Source organism: Pongo abelii, chromosome 19 (assembly GCF_028885655.2).
Source record: "Pongo abelii isolate AG06213 chromosome 19, NHGRI_mPonAbe1-v2.0_pri, whole genome shotgun sequence".
Taxonomy (NCBI): Eukaryota; Metazoa; Chordata; class Mammalia; order Primates; family Hominidae; genus Pongo; species Pongo abelii.
The window spans coordinates 98,199,461-98,220,548 of NC_072004.2; the positions used below are offsets into that span (position 1 = coordinate 98,199,461).

Genomic DNA, 21,088 nt, shown 5'->3' on the forward strand with positions numbered 1-21,088 from the left:
CTGTCACCCAGGCTGGAGTGTAGTGGCGCAGTCATAGCTCACTGCAGCCTTGAGTTCCTGGGATTAAGTGATCTTCTCACCTCATCCTCCTGCATAGCTGGGACAACAGGCACAAGCCGCCATGCCTAGTTAATTAAAAAACTTTTTTTTTTTGGCCAGGCACAGTAGCTCATGCCTGTGATCCCAGCACTTTGGGAGGCCGAGGCGGGTGGATTACAAGGTCAGGAGTTCAAGACCAGCCTGACCAACATGGTGAAACCCCGTCTCTACTAAAAATACAAAAATTAGCTGGGCATGGTGGAGCATGCCTGTAATCCCAGCTACTCGAGAGGCTGAGGCAGGAGAATTGCTTGAACTGGGACCCAGGAGGTGGAGGTAGCAGTGAACGAGATCGTGCCACTGCACTCCAGCGTAGGCTACAGAGTAAGACTGTCTCAAAAAAAAAAAAAAAAAAAAGTGTTTTTGCAGGGTCAGGGTCACGCTGTGTTCCTCAGGCTCGTCTCGAACTTCTGGCCCCAAGCGATCCTGCCTTGGCCTCCCACAGTGCTGGGATGGCAGGTGTGAGCCACTGCAGCCAGTCTCTACTGAACTTGTAGAAATATTTAGCTTGTCAAACTATCAGTTTCTTTGTGTTTGGCGTTTGGTAGTACGGTTAGAAAGTTTATTTTTTCCTAATCAGTTATGTAAGCCTCATTTATTGGAAGATTTAGTGGCCTCTCCCCTGCTCGAAATGCCGTTTTAAATCTATATTAAATATTCAAATATATTAGCCTTTGTTTTTAGACTTTTTATCCTGTTCCATTAACCTATCTGTATGCTCTTTTTTCTGGGTCATTTTGTTTTTTTTTTTTTTTTTTGAGATGAAGTCTCACTCTGTCACCCAGGCTGCAGTGCAGTGGCGCGTTCTTGGCTTACTGCAACCTCTGCCTCCCAGGTTCAAGAGATTCTCCTGCCTCAGCCTCCCAAGTAGCACATGCCACCACGCCTGGCTAATTTTTGTATTTTTAGTAGAGAACGGTTTTCATCATGTTGGCCAGGATGGTCTCGAGCTCCTGACCTCAAGCAATCTGCCCGCCTTGGCCTCCCAAAGTGCTGGGATTAGAGGCGTGAGCCACCACGCCTGGCCTGGGTTATTTTGTTTGATGTTACTTTATATTTTGCCTGGCATCCTTTCCTCCTATTTTCTTGATGGGTTTGTAGCCCGTTCATTAATGCGGATGAAATCCAGAATTATTTTATCACTCTCCACCCTTTGGAATTCTATTAAATTCACAAATTCATCTAGGGGAGAAGTCTTTGTAAGATTTAATTTTCCTGTCTAAGATCATGGTATTATGTCTCTAATTATTCACATCTTTTGTGTTCCTCAGTGAAGGTTGGTGATTTTCTTTAGATGATTCTTGGAGACATTTTTTTAGGTTTATTTCTAGGTATGTTTTGTCCTTTATTGCTCTTGTGAAACTCTTTGTTATGTGTTCTAACTGGTTATTGCTGATGTCTAGCGAGGATATGTTTTGTATACTGTTTTTGTAAATGGCAACACTGTAATGGAATATGTATGTGTAAACATACATTTCTTAACATTTTTATAGGGATGTAATTACATACTATAGAGTTCACCCTTCTAAATATACACTTTAGTGTTATTTAGTGTATTTAGTGTATTACAGAGTTGTGTAACTATCACTACCACAATCTAGGCATTTTCATCATCTCCTGAAGCAACCCAACTCCCATCAACAATTCTTCCCATTCTCTGCTTCTGCAGTAACCACTCATCTGGCTCTGGGTTTGTGTGTATTCAGCATTTTGTGTGATGGAATCATACAGCAGGAGGTCTTTTGGGACTGGCTTTTTTCACTTAGCATCCTGTCTACGAGGTTCACTGTGCGATGAAATGTTTACTTCAATAGTTTTTCAGTCGTTTCTTTTTTTTTTTTTGGAGACAAAGTCTTGCTCTGTCACCCAGGCTGGAGTGCGATGGCGCGATCTTGGCTCACTGCAACCTCCTTCTCCCGGGTTCAAGAGATTTTCCTGCCTCAGCCTCCTGAGTAGCTGGGATTACAGGCGCCACCTGTAAAATTAGCCTGGCGAATTTTTGTATTGAGTAGAGACAGGGTTTCACCATGATGGCCAGGCTTGTCTTGAACTCCTGACCTCAGGTGATCCACCTGCCTCGGCCTCCCAAAGTGCTGGGATTACAGGCGTTAGCCACTGTGCCCGGCCAGTTGTTTCTTTTGGGTTTTCTTAGCAGGTAAATATTATATAGTTTGTAAATAATGCTACTCTTTATCCATGATTATAAATTTTTATTCTTAGAACATTTTATTGAGTTTTAACTTTATCGAGTTTAAAATTTACCTACTATAAAATGCACCCATTTTAGTAAGATGTTTGAGTTTTGGTAAATGTATACACTCTGCGCTATCAAGATATGGAACATTTCTGTCATCCCAAGGAGTTACCTGATGTCCTTTTGCTGTCAGTCCCCTCACCCCAGCCCTAGGGAACCACGGTTGGTTAATGTTACTGTTCATTAGTTTTGCCTGTTCTAGAATCATTCAGTATGTGCTCTTTTTGTCTTCCGTTGTTAAAATAACATCTCCAGGACTTACCATTGTTGGTGTATCAGTAGTTTGTACCTTTTCTCTCGTGCTGATAAACCACAATTTGTTTCTTCTTCTTCTTTTTTTTTTTTTTTTGAGACAGAGTCTTGGTCTGTTGCCCAGGCTGGAGTGCGGTGGTGCGATCTTGGCTCACTGCAAGCTCTGCCACCCAGGTTCACACCATTCTCTTGCCTCAGCCTCCCGAGTAGCTGGGACTACGGGTGCCCGCCACCACACCTAGCTAATTTTTTTTAATATTTAGTAGAGACGGGGTTTCACCGTGTTAACCAGGATGGTCTTGATCTCCTGACCTCGTGATCCACCCGCCTCAGCCTTCCAAAGTGCTGGGATTGTTTCTTCTTTTATCTGTTGATGGACATTTGAGTTGTTTCCGGTTTTTGGCTTTTATTAATAATGCTACTTTTTGGGAGGCTGAGGCGGACAGATCATGAAGTCAGGAGATCGAGACTATCCTGGCTAACACGGTGAAACCCCATCTCTACTAAAAATACAAAAAATTAGCCCAGCGTGGCGGTGTGCGCGTGTAGTCCCAGCTACTTGGGAGGCTGAGGCAGGAAAATTGCTTGAACCCAGGAGGTGGAGGTTGCAGTGAGCCAAGATCTTGCCACTGCACTCCAGCCTGGGTGACAGAGCGAGACTCCATCTCAAAAAAAAAAAAAAAAAGTAATGCTACTGTGAAAATATTGATGTACAAGTCTTTAGGTAGAGGTTTTATTTTCTCTTGGGAAAATACGCATGCGTGGAATTGCTGAGTAGCAGAAAGTGTCTTACTCGTAGAAAGTGTATGACTTGGCCAGGTGTGGTGGCTCCTACCTGTAATTCTAGCACTTTGGGAGACTGAGGCAGGTGGATTGCCTGAGCTCAGGAGTTCAAGACCAGCCTGGGCAACATGGTGAAACCCCATCTCTACTAAAATACAAAAAATTAGCCGGCTGTGGTGGCGGGCGCCTGTAGTCCCAGCTACTCAGGAGGCTGAGGCACGAGAATTACTTGAATGTGGGAGGCGGAGGTTGCAGTAAGCTGAGATGACACCACTGCACTCCAGCCTGGGTCACAGAGTGAGACTCTGTCTCCAAAAAAAAAAAAAAAAAAAGTGTATGACTCATCATCACCTGCCATACTGATTCCATGAAGATTGTCCTGTTGACCATTTCTACCCACAAGGTATGAGGATTCCAGCTGCTCTGGGTTCTCTTTAGCACTCAGCGCTGCCAGTCTCTCTCATTTCAGGGAGTGTATCTCGTTGTGTCCTTCTCTGCGTTTCCCGGATGCCAGTTGCAGTTCTTTTCTACGTATGAAGACTTGCAGCCCGGTGTATGGTCTGTTTTGTTGAATGTTCCACATGCACTTGAGAAAAATGTCTGTTCTGTTGTTGGATAGATTGTTCTCTAAATGTCACGAAAGTAAGGTGGTTGATAGTGCTGTTTAGGTTTCAGTGGTTTTCTCTCACTTGTTCTATCAGTTCCTGAAAAAGGAGTGTCGAAGTTTTCAACCGTGTCTCCCTTCATTTCTCTCAGCTTTTTCTTTGCTTATTTTGAAGTTCTGTAGGTTGGTGTGTATACTTACAGAATTGTTAGTCTTCATGATGAATTGATCCTTTTATTATCATGAAACATTCTGTTTATCTCTGATGATAATATACTTGTTCTGACATTTACTTTGTGTGATATTAACAGAGCCACTCCAGCTCTCTTATGATTCGTGATTGGTTGGAATATCTTTTTCCTTCTGCTTACATTTAACCTAGCTATGTCTTTTTGTTTGTTTGTTTTTGTTTTTTAAGAGACAGGGTTTTGGGCCAGGCGCGGTGGGCTCACGCCTGTAATCCCAGCACTTTGGGAGGCCGAGGTGGGTGGATCACCTGAGGTCAGGAGTTCGAGACCATCCTGGCCAACATAGTGAAACCCCGTCTCTACTAAAAATACAAAAATTCGCCAGGTGTGGTGACGCGTGCCTGTAATTCCAGCTACTTGGGAATTCGAGGGAGGAGAATCGCCTGAACCCGGGAGGTGGAGGTTGCAGTGAGCCGAGATCACGCCAGTGCACATCAGCCTGGGGGACAGAGCAAGACTCTGTCTCAAAAAAAAAGAAAAAAAAAAGAGACAGGGTTTTGCTCTGTTGCCCAGGCTGGAGTGCAATAGTAGGATCATAGCTCATTGCCGCCTTGAAATTCTGGCCTCAAATGATCCTACCACCTTGGTCTCCCAAAGTGCTGGGAAAACAGGCATGAGCCACCACACCTGGCCGGCCGCAGTGTCATGTTGGTGCTCACTTTTATAGTAAATGTTTCATATGTTTTTCCCTAGAATGGATGATGAACTTGTTGTTGGACATAGTACAAGATCAGACATCTCCAGCTTCCCTCGTACATCTGGCTTTTAAATTTCTTTACATCATCACCAAGGTAACATTTCCATAGCACTTCAGAGTTGACAGATACTTTTGTAATATACTTGGTCCAGAGGTTAGCCTCCAAAATGTTATTTCTCAAGAAAGATAGTTCTTAGACACAAGTTGTGGGTTTAATTCTGTCCCTTTTTACTGTATGTTGGGGATCAGAATTTAGTGATGTGGGCCCTTTGGCTGAAACAGTGTCAAGATATTTAGCATCTTGCATTTGAATACATTGAAGCACCGTGTAGATAGGAAGGGAATGGGGTGGAGATGAGACTAAATCAGAAAAATTTCTTACAAGGAAAAAGCAGGCTGGGTGCGGTGGCTCATGCCTGTAATACCAGCAGTTTGGGAGGCTGAGGCAGGTGGATCACCTGTGGTCAGGAGTTTGAGACCAGCCTGGCCAACATGGTGAAACCCCGTCTCTACTAAAAATACAAAAATTAGCTGGGCTGGGTGGCACATGACTCTAATCCCAGCTGCCTGGGAGGCTGAGGCGGGAGAATGGCTTGAACCTGAGAGGCAGAGGTTGCAGTGAGCCGAGATCGCACTGTTGCACTCCAGCCTGAGTGACAGAGCGAGACTCTGGAAATGGAAGTGCTTCTCACACTTTAATGTGCAGATGAATTTCCTGGGAATTTTGCTGTACTATAGATTTTGAGCAAGTAGGTCTAGGCGGGGGTCTCATAGTCTGCTTTTCTTACAAACTTCAGGTGTCTGTGTGCTGGCCCAGAGGCTCTCTGTTGGCAGTTTTGACTATGGGAGTACTCACAGCCATCTCAGGGTGGGGCTTGGGGTTCGTAGTGGCGAGGCAGCATTTCTGTTGTCTGGCGGGAGAGTCCTTGGCCGGCGAGAGGACACTGCGGGTGGGCTGCCAAGGACACGCAGGCCTCTGCAGCTCCGCTGTTTGAGGTTAGGATTTCTCCGGAAGGTGTGGTATCACTGAGCTTCAGGGAAGTGTTAATGAATTTGGGCCCTTGAGGTTTGTAGGCACTTATTCCTCATAAATGTCAGAGGACAGTCATATAAATGAACATATTTAATGACTGATTTCATAAATACAGTAATGAATAACACTAGCCAATTTAGGAAGGAAAGCCTTTTTTTCTTTTTTTTTCTTTTTTTGAGAGATGGGGTCTTGCTCTGTCACTCAGGCTAGAGTGCAGTGGTGCAGTCAGCTCACTGCAGCCTCGAACTCTTGGTCTCAAATGATTCTCCCTCCTGCCTCAGCCTCTCAGAGTACAGCCATGTGCCACCATCCTGTCTAATTTTTAATTTTTTATCTTGCCCAGGCTAGTCTCCAACTCTTGGTCTCAAGCTATTCTTTTGCCTCAGCCTCCCAAAGTGCTGGGATTACAGGTGTGAGCCATCGCTCCTGGCCATGGGTAGCTTTCTTGTGGTGACTATAGTCTTACTAAATTGTGTCACTGTAATGTGACAATTCTCTTTGATCAGTGGGTCGCATAGGTGGTGATTTTTGATGAAAGGGTAGAAAGGCAATTTTGCTGCTCTCTGTATTTTTAAATTGTATAATTCAGCATCTCTTTATTTGATAGGTTCGAGGCTATAAAACATTTCTTCGTTTATTTCCTCACGAAGTTGCTGATGTAGAGCCTGTTTTAGATTTGGTCACAAATCAGAATCCCAAGGACCATGAAGTGAGTGTCTCTACCTCCTCCCTCGTCTCCAGCCCCTCCGTGCCTGTCCTTCCTCCCTGCTTGCCCCACCCTGCTGCACCTTCCCCTTCCTGTTTCTTTCATTTTATCTCCCTTTGTTTTGTGTCACTCCTCTTTTCTTTCTTTTCTTTTGACTTTTCCTTTACTTCTTGTACAAGTTGCTTTAAATTATTTTCGTTTAAAATAGCCCCTTTATAAAAAAAAAAATTATGCCTAGATATAGTTTAACAATAAATCTGTCATTGTTTATATGTTTTTTTAACTTGTGGAAGTATAACTGTGTTGGGTTCCCAAGACCACCCCCAGGTTTGATACTTCCTGAGCAGGACTCACAGCACTCAGCATAGATTCCTCCTTTTGGCTGTCACTTGTTATGGCAAAATAATACACAGCAAAATCAGCAAAGGGAAAAGGCACATGGGTGGGGTCTGGGGAGAACCAGGTGGGAGCTCCCAGGGTCCTCCAATTGGGTCCCACAGGGCCTGTGTCCTTCCCCCAGCAGTGAGATGTGACCACACCTGTGAGGTGTCTATCAGGGAAGCACGTTTGAGACTTGGTGCCCAGAGCTTTCACTGGGGTCTGGCCACGTGGACACCTCTGCCTGGCACGAAACAAAATTCCAGACCCTCAGCAGGAAAGCAGGTGCCAGCATAAAGCACACGGTTTGTGCAGATTGAGCCAGCGAGGGACCTCATCAGGCAGGGCTTGGTGGGAACCCTGCTGGCGTTCAGGTCCCTGGATGCCAGCCCAGGGCCGGCCTCGCCAGGGGCCTTTCCTCAGACAGCAGCGGGGCCTGCTATGCTTGCTGTCGTCTGCGCGGTGTGTATTCGGAAGAGCACACGGTTTATAACCGTGCAGTGCGGTGGCTTGTCTTGGCGTGGATGTGACTGATGAGAGCTGGGGGGCATTTCCCTGCTGCCCTGCACTCCGTGCCCTTCTTTCCCTGGTACTTCTAGCGGCCCCCAGTGGAATGATTGCAGGGACAAATTGGAATGTTTTTTACTAATTACTGAAAATAAGGGTACTCCTTTTTTATTAGAAGTTGATAATTGTTTTCTTTTATTTATTTATTTTTTTAAAAACAGAGTTTTGCTCTTGTTGCCCAGGTTGGAGAGCAATGGCACAATCTTGGCTCACTGCAACCTCCGCCTCCCAGGTTCAAGCGATTCTCCTGTGTCAGCCTCCCGAGTAGCTGGGATTACAGGCATGCGTCATCACGCCAGGGTAATTTTGTATTTTTAGTAGAAACGGGGTTTCTCCATGTTGGTCAGGCTGGTTTAGGACTCTTGACCTCGGCCAGGCACGGTGGCTCATGCCTGTAATCCCAGCACTTTGGGAGGCCAAGGTGGGCAGATCACGAGGTCAGGAGATCGAGACCATCCTGGCTAACACAGTGAAACCCTGTCTCTACAAAAAATACAAAAATTAGCCTAGCATGGTGGCACATGCCTGTAGTCCCAGCTACTCAGAAGGCTGAGGCAGGAGAATGGCGTGAATCCGGAAGGCGGAGCTTGCAGTGAGCGAGATTGCACCACTGCACTCCAGCCTCAGCAACAGAGCGAGACTCTGTCTCAAAAAAAAAAAAAAAAGAACTCCTGACCTCAGGTGATCCGCTCTCGTCTCGGCCTCCCAAAGTGCTGGGATTACAGGTGTGAACCACCACGCCCGGACTTTTTTCTTTATTCTTAGGTGTTTTTACTTTGTATCTGTTTTTCACTTTTTCAAAAGGCCAGTTTATATGTGGAGAGGTGCCAGCGAAGAGAAGCAGCTATACTGATGTATTATGATTTTTCTTTGTTCATTTTGATGTCTCTTTTGTCTGCTGAGCTAAGTTAGGGCAGTGAGTGTGTGTGGTGGGCATTCTGGGGGGATGTGGCGAGGAGTTGGTGAATGGCCTGCATTTCTGGCCCTGAGGGTGATGGCATTTGAATGGCTTTAGTAGGCATTGAGTGGGCATGGAGGGCAGTGACTTTAAGTAGATTGTGGCCAGTGGCCTCTGTTTTTCAAACAAGACTCATTCTTACTGTGATTTAATTTTTTAGACTTGGGAAACCCGCTACATGCTTTTGCTATGGCTCTCTGTGACCTGCCTGATCCCTTTTGATTTTTCTCGCCTTGACGGGAACCTCCTCACCCAGCCTGGGCAAACACGCATGTCCATAATGGACCGTATTCTCCAAATAGCAGAGGTAAATATCATGCAGATAATTAGCTGCTAATTAGTACTCACTTTCACACTCATGCTGTCTTGATATTAGTGTTTTACTCGGTAAGTTTTTGATACTTACATATTTATTCAACTGCTGTTTTTTTCAGTGGGGTAAAATCCGATATGATAACTTATTTTGAAATTGTGATAATTCATGTAGGGGTCAGGTTGAGTTAGCAAATCTCATTTCTTTGTAGATGATGCAAATACTCTGTTGAGGGTAATCATGGCAGATAAGGAAGGGTTTACTGGCAATGGTGAGAGAGAATAAGGACCCATTTTACATTTAGTTCTTAACGTTATATAAAAGATGTTCATTTGTAGGAGAACTAGAAAATAAAGATAAGCAAGAAAAATACTAAATTTAAATTTACGAAATTCTAGCGCCAAGAGATAAGTTGTTTATTTTCTTCAAACTTTTCTTGATGTAAATATTATGCATATAAACACAGCTTATTGTATTAGTTATCTATTGGATCATAAGTAATTACCTCAAACTTGAGTGTTTGACACACATTTATCCTCTTGTAGTTTCTGTGGGTTGGGAGTCTGGCATGGCTGAGCTGGGTCCTCTGTGTCAAGCTTGCCCACAGTTGCAGTTAAAACTCGACATGGGCAGGCTTCGCCCCAAGGCCGCTGGATTGAGGCCACCCTCAGTTCTTTGCCACCTGGGCCCCTCCAACTTAGTGGCTTATTCCATCAAAGCCTGCAAGGGGGGACTCTGCTAACGAGAAGGAAGTCATGATAATCTGTTACCCGATCATGGAAGTGACGTCCTGTTCCTCTGCCAGATCCTGTGGTTGGCAGCAAGTCACCGAGTCCAACCCACGCAAGCGAGCACTAGGAGGCTGTCAGGCTCTGAGCCATCTCAGTCGTTTCGGTCTTCCTGCCACGCTGACCGCGACAGCCCTGGTCAGCATTCACTGAGTGCCTGCTGTGTGCCTGGCACTGTTCAAACACTCATAGATTAATCACTTATGGATTAATAATTTAACCTATACATTGGGCTGGGTGTGGTGGGTCACTCCTGTAATCCCAGCACTTTGGGAGCCTGGGGCGGGCAGATCACGTGAGGTTAGGACTTCGTGACCAGCCTGGCCAACATGGTGAAACCCTGTGTCTACTAAAAATACAAAAATTAGCTGGGCCTGGTGACACATACCTATAATCCCAGCTACTCAAGAGGCTGAGGCAGAAGAATCCCTTGAACCTGGGAGGTGGAGATTGTAGTGAGCTGAGATTATGCCACTGCACTCCAGCCTGGGTGACAGAGCAAGAGTCCATCTCAAAAAAAAAAAATTTAACCTATACGTTGATGATTGATAGATCATCAGTGATTAATTAACTGTGATTAATAATCATTTAATTCTCCTTCATGAGGCTGTTGACAATTCTTACCCTCGTTTAACCGAGAAGGCAACAGGCATAAAAATTAATAACTTAGTTTACTTTGCTCATAAATGGTGGATCCATGTTTGAATCCAGGTGGTTTATCTCTGGAGTCTGTGCTCTTCATCAGGGCTCAACACTGCCCCATGACCTGCTGTTCTGAGTCCTTTTTACCCTCAGGAACACGTTCTTAGTGTCTCACGATGTCAGAAAGTGTCCCCCTCATAATCGTTAAGGGAAAAGATACTCCATTGTAATCTAATTTAAAATTCTCTCTGATAGATGGATGTTTTGTTTGTTCTTGTTTTGTTATGTTAGAGGTAGTGTGGTGATGGGCTGGGTGCGGTGGCTCACGCCTGTAATCCCAGCACTCTGGGAGGCCAAGGTGGGCAGATCACCTGAGGTCAGGAGTTCGAGACCAGCCTGACCAACATGGAGAAACCTTGTCTCTACTAAAAATACAACATTAGCTGGGCGTGATGGTGCGTGACTGTAGTCCCCTAGCTACTCAGGAGGCTGAGGCAGGAGAATCGCTTGAACCTGGGAGGCGGAGGTTGTGGTGAGCCGATATCACGCCATTGCACTCCACACTGGGCCACAAGAGTGAAACTCCGTCTCTGGAAAAAAAAAAAAAAAAAAGTAGTGTGGTTTGCCCACCCTTGTTTACTTGCCTGTGGAGAGGGACTGCCAGGTCAAGGGAGCATGGTTTGTCAAGACTTGGCACTCTGTGATTGCCGTTAGAAAGCCTGCCCCGGAGGCCGGGCGTGGTGGCTCACGCCTGTAATCCCAGCACTTTGGGAGGCCGAGGCAGGTGGATCACAAGGTCAGAAGTTCAAGACCAGCCTTGACAAGATGGTGAAACCCCATCTCTACTAAAAATACAAAAATTAGCTGGGCATGGTGGCCAGCGCCTGTGATCCTTACATATTTATTCAACTGTTCTCCTACAAATGAACAGCTACTCGGGAGGCTGAGGCAGAGAATTGCTTGAACCCGGGAAGCAGAGGTTGCAGTGAGCCAAGATTGCACCACTGTACTCCAGCCTGGGCAGCAGAGCAAGACTCCGTCTCAAAAAAAAAAAAAAACGCCTGCCCCAGAAAAAAAGATCTCTAAGTGTATCGTTTTGGGAAAAAAAAAACAAAAAACACTAGCCTAGACAAGCATTGGAAACATTTTAAGGCAGCCCTCCCAAAAATAAATCTAGCTGGGCATGGAGGTTTCATGCCTGTAATTCCAGCGCTTTGGGAGGCCAGGGCGGGAGGATAGCTTGAGCCCAAGAGTTTGAGAGCAGCCTAGGCAATATAATGTGACTCAGTCTCTACCAAAAAATAGAAGAAAATTAGCCAGGTGTGGTGGTACACACCTTTGGTCCCAGCTATTCTGGAGGCTGAGGTGGGAGGGTCACCTGAGCTGGGGAGGTTGGTGCAGTGAGTTTTTTTTTTTTTGAGATGGAGTCTTGCCCTGTCACCCATGCTGGAGTGCAGTGGTCTAATCTCAACTCACTGCAGCCTCTGCCTTTGAGGCTCCAGCAATCCTCCCACCTCAGCCTCCTGAGTAGCTGGGATTACAGGTGTGCGCCATCATGCCTGGCCAATTTTTGTATCATTAGTAGAGACGGGGTTTTACCATATTGACCAGGCTGGTCTCGAACTCCTGACCTCAGGTGATCCGCCTGCCCCAGCCTCTCAAAGTGCTGGGATTAAGGCGTGAGCCACAGCGCCCATCCTACAGTGAGCTTTGCTCGCACGACTGTACTCCAGCCTGGGTGACAGAGCAAGACCCAGTCTCAAAACAACAGCAAAAAAACCCTAAGACCAGCTACTGGGGAGGCTGAGGCAGGAGAATGGCGTGAACCTGGGAGGCGGAGCTTGCAGTGAGCCGAGATCGCGCCACTGCACTCCAGCCTGGGCGACAGAGCAAGACTCCGTCTCAAAAAAAAAAAAAAAATATATATATATATGTATATATATATATATATATATACACATCTACTATGTACCCCAAAATTAAACACTAAAAATTAAAAACTAGGCATTTGTAGTAAATCTAGGTGCTCTTCAGTTTGAACAGGGCCTCTTATCTAGTCTGAATACTCCAATACTGATGGTTCCCTTGTGCTGGAAGGCATATTAGGTGCTCAATGAATACTCTCGATTCTTTGTTACAATTGGGTGACTCCTTTGTTTACATTCTCCTGCTCTGTTCTTGCAAATGTGTGTTTCAAGGGGGTGTGAGCAAACGCTCTGTGTAGCTCAGGCACTTACCTGGGTGAGTATAGCGGTTGGCAGCTGTAGCCCTTGGCTCAGATTGAAGAGAGGTTTTTTTTGCAGCTTTGGACTTAGGCCTGTGCTGCTAAGGTTTGTGAACCTGGGCCCTCCGGGAGCTGGTGAGGGTGGGAATGGCAACCACGTGGGGTCCCCGAGGCTGGCGTGTGCAGGAGTGACTGTATCTGTGCTTCACCCTTTTTTGCAGTCCTACTTGATTGTCAGTGACAAGGCCCGAGATGCAGCTGCCGTCCTTGTGTCCAGGTAAGTTTCCATGGCACATTTCTTGGTGCGTGGCTGGTGCGTTCTGAGAAGGGTTTGTTTGGGTACGTGTTTCATGTGTGTCTTCAATCCTCAGACGAAGGACCCAGGGAAGTCTTTGGACTCTGTGGCTTTCTCTGAGGGAGCGTGCAGCAGTGTTTGGGCACAGAAGACCTCTGACCCTGAAATGACCACCCTCAGTGGTGGTTTGGGGTGCTGGTGGGGGTCACCTGACAGGCCCATCGACAGGAGTGCAGGTCTGGAAGAGGTGTGGCTGTCATCCCTGGGGCGCAGCCCCCCCTCACTGGGATGGGGTGGCAGTTATGAGAAACAGCTCGGGCTGTCTCCCGTAGAGATGATGGGTGGTGGTGGGCCTCTGTGACTGGGGATGAAAATCCCCCAACGTCCTGTGTTAACTGCACCCCCGTGTGCCCCAGACAGGGGAAGGCAGTTTTCTCTGCTGAGCGCAGCAGGCCTGCGGCGTTGGAAAGATACGAAGGATGTGTGTATAGACTGAGCGAACCTGTTTCATGAGATGCAAGAAGGAAGAAAGCAATATTTCTAATCAGTATTTTACATGACACCTGATTTTAAGTACGTATGTAGTTTACTGAGTCAGAACAGTTGATGTTTTCCCCCTCTGCAATGGTGAAAGTTGAAAGCTGGTCCTAAAACCTTTCGGTGGTTGTGGTTGGGAATACGGTCAGTGCCCCACGCAGCGTCACCTTCACTCGGGTGTGTAGCTGCAACTTGCACAGCTTCTTTCCCGGAGAAGTGGGAGGAGAGAAACTTCCTTTGTGGGGCAGTTGGAGGTATTGGATGAGGGGTTTGTGATAGCCTGGAGCTGAGGAAGGAATGCCTGAGTCCCCTGGAGCAGGTGAGGCCCCTCCTGAGAGGGCAGAGGCTGCTTCCTGTCTTGTCAAGGACATGAAAAGATGATTGTCTAATTATAAAAGTAATCTGTATGTATTTAGATAATAGAGTATGAAGTACAAAATAAAACCTTTGAGTGCTTTCATCCCATGGGGGTGTGATGGCCCCGTCTCCCTACTGGGTGGCACTAACTCTGTCCATGGTCTCCCCGTGGGGTGGCACCAACTCTGTCCGTGGCTCAGTTGCTGCACTCAATTCTTTGCACCGCGGACCAGGAGATGGGCCTGGTGTGCCATTGTCTTCTTCCAAAACGAGATGACCTGGTGCGAGTGTGTCTTTTCTTTTTCTTTCTTTTTCTTTTTTTTTTTTTTTAATTGAGATGGAGTCTCACTTTGTCGCCCAGGCTGGAGTGCAGTGGTGCAATCTTGGCTCACTGCAAGCTCTGCCTCCCGGTTTCACACCGTTCTCCTGCCTCAGCCTCCCGAGTAGCTGGGACTACAGGCGCCCGCCACCACGCTCAGCTAATTTTTTTTGTATTTTCAGTAGAGATGGGGTTTCACTGTGTTAGCCAGGATGGTCTCCATCTCCTGACATCGTGGTCTGCCCACCTCGGCCTCCCAAAGTGCTGAGATTACAGGCGTGAGCCACCGCGCCCGGCCCGAGTGTGTCTTTTCTACCTGTCGTTTGTGGTGGGACATTTAGACTGCTGCCCTCCCAATTTGGTATTAAAACTCAGTGTTGCAAACGGTCCATGTAAAATTGTGTACCATTCTGAATGATTTCTAGGGATGAGTTTCTACAAGTGGAATGAACATTTTCAGGGTCTGAATGCAATTACTGGAGAGGCTGAACAAATTGAAAGTTCTTTCCCCATATTTACCAGTTGGATCAAACCTTAAGAATGTTTGCCAACTTCGTTCAATGGAAGATAGTATCTGCTTTTATTCGTACTTTTCTTAGCAGCAGTACTGAGGGCTGGGTAGGTTTTTGCCGAGCTTGGCTCTGCGGACTGCGGTGCCTGTGGGTGAGGGGGAGGCACCATCTGAGGACCTTTCCCTCCGTGGGGTCCTCTGGGAAGAGTGAGAGCGCTGGCTCGGGGTCCCGGGCGGACTCCTGGCGAGACACCGCAGCGCCACCTAGTGCCGGGAGAAGCAGGTGCTTCTCGGCCGAGCCAGTTTCAGTTCAGAACACCTGAGCCTGGGATCCAGGAGAGGTGGTGCCTGGGGCCGTGGGTGCCGTGGAGCTTTTTTCCCCTTGGTCTCGCACACTCTCGCACGCTGATTCTCAAGAGCGTTTGAGAGTGGCGGATGCCGTCAGTGGAAGAGCTCTTACAGGTGCTTGGCCGGTTCCCTCGACACCTCCCAGACTCAACCGCAGGTTCTGAGTTTCCTGTACTTCTCAGACCCCTTTTTGGTGAGGATTGTTCAAATAAGGGCAGGGCTGCGAGGGGTCCTGTGCCAGCATTTGTCTGCAGTACAGGTTCGTTTTCTGCTCTCCAGGGAGGAGCAGCCTGCTCTAGCCCACTTTGCTCTCAGGACTGAATGCTTCTCCGTGTCACTGTGGGTGGCTCTACAGCTGCACCCGTCTCCCTTGATTGACTGAGCTTGCCAGCATCCACAGCGTTGTAGGTGATGCTTGGTGTTATATTGTTGCTAGAACATGCAGATTGAGTGCTGCCTTAGAAACCCTTTAATAGAAAATATGCCTTTCGCCAGGCGCGGTGGCTCATGCCTGTAATCTCAGCACTTTGGGAGGCTGAGGTGGGCAGATCACCTGAGGTCAGGAGTTCAAGACCAGCCTGGCCAACATGGTGAAACCCTGTCTCCACTAAAAATACAAAAAAATTAGCTGGGCATTGTGGTGCGTGCCTCTAATTCCAGATACTTGGGAGGCTGAGGCAGGAGAATCGCTTGAGCCCAGGAGGCAGAGGTTGCAGTGAGCAGAGATCGCACCATTGCACTCCAGCCTGGGCAACAGAGCAAGACTCCATCTCAAAAAAAAAAAAAAAAAAGGTATGCTGTATGCAGAAAAGTTGGAAATCTTGGCGTGGCATGGTGGCATGCACCTGTGGTCCCAGCTATTCCGAAGGCTGGGTGGGAGGATTGCTTGAGCCCAGAAGGTTGAGGTTTCAGTGAGCTGTGATTGTCCCACTGCATTCCAGCCTGGACAACAGAGCAAGACCCTGTCTCAAAAAAAAGTTGGAAATCTTGAAACATAGAAGTTGGAAAAAAATATATGGGTAATTCTTATACCCAGTACGTATACCGTGTTTATCTTTTTTGTACCGTTATGACATTTAATGTGCACAGCATGATCTTAACAAGTCAGCATCGTGCTTTTTCACCTAATTTCATGTAACTGCTGATGAATGGCTCCGTCATATTCCGCTGTGTTTCGATACTGCCCTCAGCTCTGTCACTTCCCGCCTCTTACGAGCAGTCATGGATGCCTGGGTTTGGGTACAGACCCGTTCTCGTGTCAGGATTGTTTCGTGAGGATGGGCCCTTAGAGATGGACTTCTGGGTTCCAGGACACGAGAGTGGTGTTGGGGTCTGCACACCTGGTGGCTCTCAGCTGCTCTCTGAGCAGTGCCTTGGTGGCTGAGGCAGCCCCAGAAACACCCCACCCCCAAATTGGATTAAACATGGTGTCACTCGTTGCAGATATTTAATTGGCATCACACTGGTTGCCCTCACCCTAGGTGTTACATACTCCGCTTCGTGACCTGCCTCTGAGTGTCTGTGGGCTCCTTGGGGCCTTCTCTTCTCCACGAGTGTGAGTCTCCTCCAGTGAAGGACGATGGGGATTGCCCCAGGTGGTTGTTGGCCTTTTCCTTTTTTTTTGGACCAAAGTTTTAATTTTAATGTCAAGCCATTTTTTTCTCTTTTATTTAGTTATTTTTACTTTTAAGCCTGAAGTCTTATGAAGAGATTTAACAAGTAGTCATTTATGTTTTTCTCTACCTTTTATTGTTTAAACAGAATTATTGATTCATTTGGGGTTTCTTTTGGTCTACAGTAGAACCCCGCCCTTCCCAGTAGGTAACCAGTTGCTTTAGCGCCATTTTGTGTCTGTAGGGACCAGCGCCACAAGGTCGGTGGGTTTCTCCTCGTGTGTGGAGATGAGAGAGCGTAGAAATAAAGACACAAGACAAAGAGATAAAAGACAGCTGGGCCCGGGGGACCACTACCACCAGGACGCGGAGACTGGTAGTGGCCCCGAATGCCAGGCTGCGCTGATATTTATTGGATACAAGACAAAGGGGCAGGGTAAGGAGTGTGAGCCGTCTCCAGTGATAGGTAAGGTCACGTGGGTCACGTGTCCACTGGACAGGGGGCCCTTCCCTGCCTGGCAGCCGAGAGAGAGAGAGGAGGAGGAGAGAAACAGCTGACATTATTATTTCTGCTTATCAGAGACTTTTAGTACTTTCACTGATTTGCTACTGCTAACTAAACGGCAGAGCCAGGTGTACAGCGTGGAATGTGAAGGCGGACTAGGAGTGTGACCACTGAAGCACAGCATCACAGGGAGATGGTTAGGCCTCCGGATAACTGTGGGCGAGCCTGACTAATGTCAGACCCTCCACAAGAGGTGGAGGAGTAGAGTCTTCTCTGAACTCCCCCGGGGAAAGGGAGACTCCCTTTCCCGGTCTGCTAAGTAGCGGGTGTTTTTCCTTGACATTGATGTTACCGCTTGACCACGGTCCGCTTGGCAATGGGCATCTTCCCAGACGCTGGCGTCACCACTAGACCAAGGAGCCCTCTGGTGGCCCTGTCTGGGCATAACAGAAGGCTTGCACTTGTCTTCTGGTTCGCACTCTTGTCTTCTGGTCACTCCTCACTATGTCCCCTCAGCTCCTCTGTATGGCCTGGTTTTTCCTAGGTTATGATAGAGCGAGGATTATTATAATATTGGAATAAAGAGTAATTGCTACAAATTAATGATTAATGATATTCATATGTAATCATATCTAATATCTATAACAGGTATAACTATTCTTGATTTATATTTTATTATATTGGAACAGCTCGTGTCCTCGGTCTCTTGCCTCGACACCTGGGTGGCTTGCTGCCCACAGTATTCTGCTTTTCCATTCATTTCTAATGCTCTGTAGGAACTCTGTGTTTGTGCGTTTTAAAGGGAATAGGGTTTGTCACCACCTTAATGCTGCTTCCTTCTGCGATGAAGTTAACTGCCCTGGGCCCCTTTTGCAGATCCACTAAAGTTAACTCTCCTGGGGAGGACACATGAGTTTCTTTCTTTTTTCTTTTCTTTCCGAGACAGGGTCTCACTCTGTTGCCCAGGCTGGAGTGCAGTGGTGTGATCACAGTTTACTGCAAACTCCACCTCCTAGGCTCAAGCAGTCCTCCCACCTTAGCCTCCCCAGTAGCTGGGACTGCAGGCGCATGCCATGACACACAGCCAATTTCTTTTTTTTTTTTTTTTTGAGACGGAGCTTTGCTCTTGTTGCCCAGGCTGGAGTGCAGTGGCGTGATTTTGACTCTACTGGAGTGCAATGGCGTGATCTCAGCTCCACTGCAACCTCCGCCTCCCTGGTTCAAGCGATTATCCTGCCTCAGCCTCCTGCGTAGCTGGGGTTATAGGTTGCACCACCACCCCTGGCTAATTTTTGTATTTTTAGTAGAGACGGGGTTTCACCATAGTGGCCAGGCTGGTCTCAAACTCCTGACCTCAGGTGATCCACTCGCCTTGACCTCCCAAAGTGTTGGGATTACAGGCGTGAGCCACTGCGCCCGGCCACGCCTGGCTAATTTTTGTATTGTTTTCTAGAGATGGGGTTTATTTATTTATTTATTTATTTATTTTTGACGGGGTCTTGCTCTGTTGCCAGGCTGGAGTGCAAAGGCGCGATCTCGGCTCACTGCAACCTCTGCCTCCTGGGTTCAAGTGATTCTCATGCCTCAGCCTCCCGAGTAGCTGGGATTACAGGCATGCGCCACCATGCCCAGCTAATTTTTTAATATTTTTAATAGAGACGGGGTGCAAGACAGGCTGTTCTCGAACTTCTGACGTCGTGATCCACCCACCTTGGCCTCCCAAAGTGCTGGGATTACAGGCTTGAGCCACCGCGCCTGGCCAAGATGGGGTCTTACCATGTTTACCAGGCTGGTCTTGAACTCCTGAGCTCAAGCTATTCACCCACCTTCGCCTCCCAAATTCCTGGGATTACAGGCATGAGCCACTGTGCCCAGCCAAATGACTCTTTACTTTCTGGAAATAGGGACTTCTTTCCCCATTGTTCATGCTGAGCCCCTCCCTAAGCGTGTTCCACACAGGGACAGTGGCGGAGGGGAGAGGTCCTTGCTGTTATGAGCAGTTGGCAGGTGCCAGCCGTCCCGTCAGCTGGGCAGCTCTTCTGTTTTGAGGGCCATGACAGAGTAGGACGGCACGTGCGTGGCTGTCTCCTGTGTGTTAAGTGCCCTGAGAGGGCTTGTCCCCATGGAAGCATGGAGCCGGCTCTCGTGCAGGCCAACTGGATGGATGTGCTGGAACGAGGGCCGGGAAGGTGGGATGGCCAGAGTTGAAGTTGCAGCGGAGATGACATGGGGGCTGGAGGGAGGGTGGGCGTCATAGCCTGGCAGCTCCACCTTCCACGTCTCACCCTGCCTGGGGTCTCCACATAGCTGTCTCGTGGGCGTCGCATGGGGCACTCCCCCACGTGGACTCTTCCACCTCCTGGCCCGCCCAAGTGTCCCTTCCGGGAAGTGGCCCTGTGGCTGAGGGAGCACCTTGTGCCTCCCTCCTGGCATCACTGCCATCTTCTTCCCCCCTCCCCATAAAGGTGTGGCCAGGATGCCAGTCAGACCTGCCGGCATGGCCTAAAGAGGAGGCGGGCAGGCTTGGCCAGTACTGGTCCTGCCCCCAGCACCAGTCCTGCCCCCAGCACCTCTCCCACTCGGCTGCTCTGCTTCCGACCATGTTGCGTTTGCAGTTCTTGAGTTTCTTTGGCTCCCTTCTGCCCTGGGCCCTGGCTCTCCTGCTTCCCTGGGCAGCAGCACTTTCCTACCAGGTTTTGCAGCTACCCTCGTTGAGCTCTGTGGCGTCACGTCCTCTCTTTAACGAGGCCATGCCCTCCCATTTCCTTCGTGACGTTTCTTTGCACTGTGGAAGTCCCCAGCTGTTTGTCATTTCTCTCCAGAGTGTCAGCTGTGGGAGGGAAGGGCCTTGTCTGTTCTCCGTGTGGCAGCGCCAGTCTCAATCATGGCGGCAAGCTGGGGGCCTGGCCTGTGAACTGCTGGTGGAGAAATAAGGAGGATCCGGGCTAATTAGCTGGGCATGGTGGTGGGCGCCTATAGTACCAGCTACTCGGGAGGCTGAGGCAGGAGAATTGCTTGAACCTGGGAGGCAGAGGTTGCAGTGAGTCAAGATCACACCACCGCATTCCAGCCTGGGTGATAGCATGAGACTCCATCTCAAAAAAAAAAAAAGGAGGACTTGGGCTTTTGGTTTGGGAGCTCTGTGTGCTCAGGGTGTCCTGCACTGAGGCCGGGCTGCAAGAGGGGTGGGGGAGTGTGAGCACTGCCTGGAACATGAGGCTGAGTCCAACAGGGAAGACTTTCATGGGGCTACACGAGCGGCTGGCTGTGGAAACGGGCCTGTGCACACGACGCATGGCAGGTGTGGGGGAGGGAGGTCCGAGGGGCTGGGGCCAGCTGCTGGGGCCAGGCCTTGCACGTGGGCACGGTGTCCTGAGGTTAAGGGATGAAGAGTTGGGTCCAGGGAGGAGGTAGGGGCTGAGAAGTGGGCAGGGGCTCCCTGGTGGTGATGGGGACAGGTAAAACTGAGGGGTTGGAGGGGGCAGGCAGGAGGGGATGGGCAGTAGGCCTGGGTGCGACCTGAGAGGTTGTGGTGGGGAACCGGCTGCTGAGGGCCCTGGTCACGGCAGTGACTTGGTTTCTAGGGTTGGAGAGAGGAGGAACTAGCTGGAGGAGGACAGGACTCAGTACAGAGCTGGCATCTTGGTGTAAGGGTGCGTGAGGTGGGAGGGCCTGGGGAGGTGGGGGTGTGTGGGGTGGGCTGGTGAGGCGTGGGCGAGGCCTCAGTGTTGAGGCCTTGGTTGAGCTGTATCCTTTTGGCAGATTTATTACACGTCCTGATGTCAAGCAAAGCAAGATGGCTGAGTTCCTGGACTGGAGCCTGTGCAACCTGGCCCGTTCCTCCTTCCAGACCATGCAGGGCGTCATCATCATGGATGGGATGCTGCAGGCCCTGGTAAGTGCTGCCCGCAGGGGCCATGTTACGTGGCGACCACGGAATGATGTTACCTGTGATGCCATCTTGACGTAATTGGAACCCCGTGGGATTGATTTAACCGGACCGGGGTCTTGGGCAGTTTCCTTTTCCCTCTGCTTTGGGTCCTGCCTCAGGCTGGGC

General features: G+C 48.6%; 1 protein-coding gene across 11 annotated transcripts in view; it reads left to right on the plus strand.

Moving 5' to 3' along the window:
* Nucleotides 1-21,088, plus strand: part of TBCD (tubulin folding cofactor D) — a 202,595-nt gene that overhangs the window by 7,259 nt on the left and 174,248 nt on the right. For all 11 annotated transcript variants that reach the window (XM_054535917.2, XM_054535919.2, XM_054535913.2 and 8 more), the window contains 5 exons: nucleotides 4,934-5,031; nucleotides 6,578-6,679; nucleotides 8,740-8,886; nucleotides 12,768-12,823; nucleotides 20,794-20,926. In XM_054535917.2, the coding sequence (XP_054391892.1) occupies nucleotides 4,934-5,031; nucleotides 6,578-6,679; nucleotides 8,740-8,886; nucleotides 12,768-12,823; nucleotides 20,794-20,926 (536 nt within the window). The remainder of the gene's footprint in view (nucleotides 1-4,933; nucleotides 5,032-6,577; nucleotides 6,680-8,739; nucleotides 8,887-12,767; nucleotides 12,824-20,793; nucleotides 20,927-21,088) is intronic.